The 5,248-nt window shown below is 46.4% G+C and overlaps 3 protein-coding genes across 3 annotated transcripts in view; 2 read left to right on the top strand and 1 right to left on the bottom strand.

Annotated features, from left to right (window-relative positions):
• Positions 1–325, bottom strand: part of PIGB (phosphatidylinositol glycan anchor biosynthesis class B) — a 15,156-nt gene extending 14,831 nt beyond the window's left edge. Inside the window, exon 1 of the mRNA XM_025197012.1 lies at positions 283–325. Within this exon, the coding sequence (XP_025052797.1) occupies positions 283–325 (43 nt within the window). The remainder of the gene's footprint in view (positions 1–282) is intronic.
• Positions 1–5,248, top strand: part of RAB27A (RAB27A, member RAS oncogene family) — a 78,411-nt gene that overhangs the window by 15,793 nt on the left and 57,370 nt on the right. The gene's annotated exons all lie outside the window — the stretch shown is intronic.
• On the top strand, positions 7–705 carry PIGBOS1 (PIGB opposite strand 1). Its single transcript, XM_014517049.2, has 2 exons — positions 7–182; positions 341–705. Exon 2 carries the CDS (start codon positions 409–411, stop codon positions 568–570), a length of 162 nt encoding a protein of 53 aa, XP_014372535.1. The 5' UTR covers positions 7–182; positions 341–408; the 3' UTR covers positions 571–705.

Here is a 5,248-nt window from a genome sequence, read left to right as displayed (position 1 = left end):
GGGCGGGGTGACACGGGGGCCCTGCCCGAGTGGGCGGTAGGAGGCCGTGGGCCCACGCCCGGCTGCAGGGTTGTGCTCGTTTACCAGCAGTATCTGCAAACCGGCCGCCGCTTTCCCGCTCCGCCACGTGCCCAAGCACAGGCCTCTTCCAGTCCAGGTCCAGGTCGAAGTCTAAGTATTTGGTAAGGCGCAGACCTCTCCCCCCCTCCCCCAGCCGCTGCGGATGAAGCGCAAGCTGCGCGTTGTCCCTGGTGGAGTCGGGATCCCGCCGAGCGGATTAGCCGCTGGCAGAGGCATAACGCCCGAGCCGGGCTGTGACGGCCATTTTCGTTGTCGGCAGATCCGGGGCGCGCGGGCCAGGCGGCATTTCTGCGAAGAGGGGCCCAGCACCTTGCCCTGGCCGTGAATATGTTTGGTAGACTGACCTTGCCTCAGATAATCCTGGGGGTGGTCCTTGGCGTTGGTGGAGGAATCTACATCTATAAACCAATCTTTGACCAGTTCAGAAGAGAACAGAAACAACTTCAAGAAAAACTGGAAGCACCACAAGATGTAGCAAAGGAAGACTAGTGAGACTTGTGCGGAGCTGCTGCGCTGTGTTGACTTGGGCAGTGTATGTTTATGCCGTAATGTTATAAAAAGTGCAGTTTATCCTTCAAAATCAAACTTGTTTGTATTGGTAAAGAATAAATAATGGCAAAAATAGACCTTGTAAATGAATATTTATTAAATTTATGTAAACATGCAGGGTGGATTTGGTTTAAATCAAATCAGTTTAAATCACTGATCAGGAAGCCTCGATTTAATCATTGCTTTCTACAGAAAGTGCATTCTTGTTGTTTGGTATCTTTTATTCATTTAACTTCTTGAAACTTGGGACTTCTAGAGAGGTAAGGGCTACAGCATGTGTACACAAACCTGCAGGGAGACAATAGGGCTGATAGGTGGGTAATCCATGGAGATGTTTTAGTTCAAAAGTGCACCGCCGCCGTTTTCTGTGTGCTGACATGCATTTCGCCACCTGTACACTACATGTGACAGCACAGTGCGCGTCAGCTTGCATGTGGAGCAGACTTGATTAATCAAGTCTACTTCAACCCACCGGATCTCCAGTGCATTGCGGGATGAAAAAGTATGTGTATATATATGCCCAAGGATGTTGTTTCTGGAGAGGACAAACTCTCCCTGTGTCTAAAGAACAGTGTTTATGTCCAAAAGCTTGCAAATAACTTTCCCAACTGTTTAGTTGATCTAATAGATATCACATCTACCCAAAGAAACTTGTCTGCATATGATCTCTAGAGCAGTGGTCACCCGGTAGATCCCGGAGCCTCTTGAAGTCGATCCTCGGCTGGGGGGGGCTGAGCGCATACATGCGTGCCTGCATGCATGCCATGCCCCCAGCCCAACTGGTCAGTTTGTGGGGGAGGGAAGGGGCAGAGGCCCAGGTGGCACATGCAGCAGGGCTTGGGGCACAAAGCCCAGCTCGCAGCAGCAGCTGTCTCTGCTGCACACAGATCGGGGGGGCACATGCCACCCCCCTCCCCAAACATGGGGCAGCACCAGCGGCTGCAGCAGCTCTGAGGTAGGGAATGAGGCAGGGGCAGGCCCTGCCCAGCCAGAGCAGGGAGGGGGGTGGAGCTGCAAGTGGCTCATCCAGGGGGCACACAGTACAGGGGCATGTGACCCCAGATCTGCCGGCAGGCCGGGGTGAGCTGTACCTGGGGCTGCACCAACTCTTCCTGGCCAGGCTGAGGTGGCGCTGGGAGTGAGATCACCGTGGGGGAGGGGCAGGGTGTAGTCCTCCTGTCGTTTCTGGTGCTGCCCACCCCAAGTGGGCCAGGCCCAGTGAGAACAGCCCGGTGCAGCCTGCTCCCCACCCCCCCGGACTTGGGGGCTGGCAGGTGCAGGGGGTGGCCTGCAGCTGCTGGCTGGAAGGCTTTGCCAGGCCATTCGGTAGAGTGGTTTTTTTTAATCTTTACAGATCTATGGAGGAGCCTCAGAAACCTTATAAGACTGGACCCCTAATATAGTCCATGGCCTGTTGCAACCTATTTATAAAACTTCTAAAAAGGTTACATAAACATATTGTCTCAAATAGTATATAACTAGAAGTTATAATCCCTATTCCATGATGATATCTTTAAGCTTTAACATATCTTAAGTTAAAACTATATATGTTTTCTTTTAATCTTAAAAAATCAATATGATTAAAAACATCTTAATAATAAAAATTATTTTTTTATTTAAAAAAAATCATTCATTTTTATCCACCCTGTCAACATGTAGAATTTTCTTAACTTTCTAGCATGCTGGCCCCAACTTATAAAGGCACCTATGTGTCTCTAAAAATGTGCATTTTTCTTTTATAGTTTTATCTGTTCTGCAGTTGGCAGAAATTGGATTCATTTCAGCCCTTCAATGGGAGTTTTGCCAAGTTGGAGGCATGGAAGTACATACACTTGTATCAGACACTAGATTAATCAACTTTTAAAGTCCAAGACCATATTAAAAGTGTTAGATCAAATCTAATCTTACAGAAGAATAAAATCAAGAGTGCCATGCTACCCTTAATACTGCATCCAGAGTTGAATTTGATTCACCTTCCATGGCTTCTTATAGATTCTTAAATTACGGATATATTTATGTCGGTCAGTCTGCTTTTTATATCAGTCCTATGAGGAATTGAAAGCACAGATGTACAACTTCCTCTGCTTTTAATAGCATTCACCATTTTACAATATATAATTAGAAAAATGGAAATCAGACAAAAAAAAGAGGCTGTCAGTGCATTGCCTAAGCATTGCTTAATGGTGAACTGGAAAAGCCAGGAACTGTAGAGTTCTGTAGTCTCAAGTTTGACAGACTCAAATTGTGGCTTTGGGCATGCTGGCTCTCCTCTCTGCATCTCAACTGAGCTGTTAGAAAAATGGTGCAAGTGCTGTTCTCTGTGGACTATCATAGGTGAAGATATGAAAAGCATTTTAGAGATAAAAATTTTCAGGCATCGTTAATCTTTCTCCCTCTGCCAGTGCAGGTTTTGCTTTACTGTTTCTTTGTGCCATGTCTGATTCTAAATTAGGGCCTATTATGAGACTCATGCAGAATAATACTGTTTGAAGGGTAGATCATTCTTTGGAAACCATTTCAGCAAAGTTTTAGGAAATATAGTGTTAGCCTTAGTATATCTTGAAGAACTTTTATCTTGATGAACAAAATTATTAATAACTTTCTTTTCCTAGGGTTTTGTTTTAAGGACAGGAAGGAAATGGCAGCTGGAAGCACTAAATGGTTCAGTGACAGCTGAGAGGCCGTGAGAGAACATTAAGGATTAGAATAGAAATGGCAGGTGAGGATGCCAGTTGTCAGGTAGCTGGGGAGAATTGCTGCTGACATGATGAGAATTGCAGACAACTGAAGTGACTTACGCCAGTTATAAGAGGCTGTTGAATAAGACTGTAGTTAGCATGCCTAAGCTAATTGTGAGGTCAACTGTTGGGAGATGGGTGAAGGTTCCTAGACGTGTTATAATAATGTAAAACAATATATGTTGATAGGAAAAATTAATGAGTCAAAAAGACTGAATTAGTCCAACAAAAAGGGTTACTGATAAGACTCAAGGACTGTTGTAATAAGATAATGCCTGTAACCATGAGAAAAACAAAATGAGAAACTACTAAAATGTGTTGGAAATTAGAAAACAAGACCTAACTTTTAACAATAATAAGGGGGACATCCTTTTGTGGGTCTTTTCCCTGTTTCTAAGAGCAGAAAAAATATATGAAACACAAAATGGGGGACGCTAGCAGTCCCCTCTGTCCCAGAGAATCTATCCTTTTTTGGTAAGTCTAGACAAGTACCTTCCTGGGCCCCTGACGATGGACAATCAAGGACCCTGCTCAGCTGTGCAGAATGACCTCCCGTCTTCAGTTTCCTTCTTCTGAAGGAATGTCTTCCCCGTTTGTTTTTCTCTTACCCTGCTTTTCTCATGCTCTCTCTCTACCCCTCTGCTTTTGACCTGATCCTGGGAGTAACTGTACAGCACCAGCATTACTATTATTAGATGGTCCAGCCTGATAAGAATAGGTGAAGGAAGGTGTCCATAAAAATTGGGCTTGTAGAGGTATTCAAAACTATCTTGAGAGAGGTTTTATTTGCATCATTGCAGAAGAGTCCATATTATATGTAAGAAGTAAGTATTATTTTTTCATTTGATTTCAATACACGCAGAAGACCCATCTTATACAACAGGTATAATTCAGGTGAATTAAATACAATTAATCCAACATCAGTTACTATCCTGTATAAAAGTCCCCCTGCCCTCAAAACATTAATTAAGCACTTCTCTCAAGGGTTTTTACAAAAGAAAGTTAAGTATCATGATTCCCTATTTGACGAATGCAGTTAAGTGGGGCACAGAGTGGTGAAGTATTTTGGCCAACTTCACACAACCAGTCAGTGACCGGTTGCCCAGAGCCGGGCGGCCTTCCAAAGGAGCTCCATGCATTTTCTGTGCTGGTGCTGCCGGTGTTTAAGGGGTAGGACTACATGAGGAAACCTAAGAGGCGGGCTGCACTTGGGAAATGCTCTGTTGAACAACAGAAGAGTTAAAGGAAAGTTCCACCCCTCCGATTTTTTAAAGGTGAATTACAGGGAGAGGGCAGCACTGATTCATGTTGGCTGCGGCCACAATGAACTGTGGCAACAAGTGATACCAGCCCATCAAAGCCTGATGCACTTCTCTGTAGTCAGAACTAGGAGACTATGATCTCCTTTACACGCGCACACACGTGTGTGTATGTATATGTGCGCGTGTATAGAATAACCAGTGGGAAGAAAAGAGGAGAAAAGGGTTGCCGATTGTTCCATGAAAGAGGCCCGCCCGTGTGTCTGCAGTGCTTAACACAGTAAATGCAAGCGCAAATCCTGGTTGGCGGAGATGGGCTCGCCGGGGCCCTGCACCCAGCCCTCATCGAGGTGCACGTTACTCTCGTGCTGCTGCGGTCCAGCTCCTTACGAAGTCGCTTTAGTGACTGCTCCTCCCTCGGCCGCAGTCCCCAGGGAAGTCAACGTTTCCTCTTCAGCTCGGCTCCCTGCTCGTAACCTCTGAGACCCCAACGGGAGGCGGGTTTGGGAGGACCACTCGGAGCGGATTTCTTCCACCTCGCTTTCCCCGAGCAGCGGGTGTCCCGCAGCCGCCGGGGGCCGGGCGGTGTCGGGCTCCGGGAGCCAGCGCCAGCCGCCAGGG

Source organism: Alligator sinensis, unplaced genomic scaffold (assembly GCF_000455745.1).
Source record: "Alligator sinensis unplaced genomic scaffold, ASM45574v1 scaffold250_1, whole genome shotgun sequence".
NCBI lineage: Eukaryota > Metazoa > Chordata > Crocodylia > Alligatoridae > Alligator > Alligator sinensis.
The sequence above is the reverse complement of the archived record's forward strand: the minus strand, read 5'-3'. Positions and strand labels throughout refer to the sequence as shown.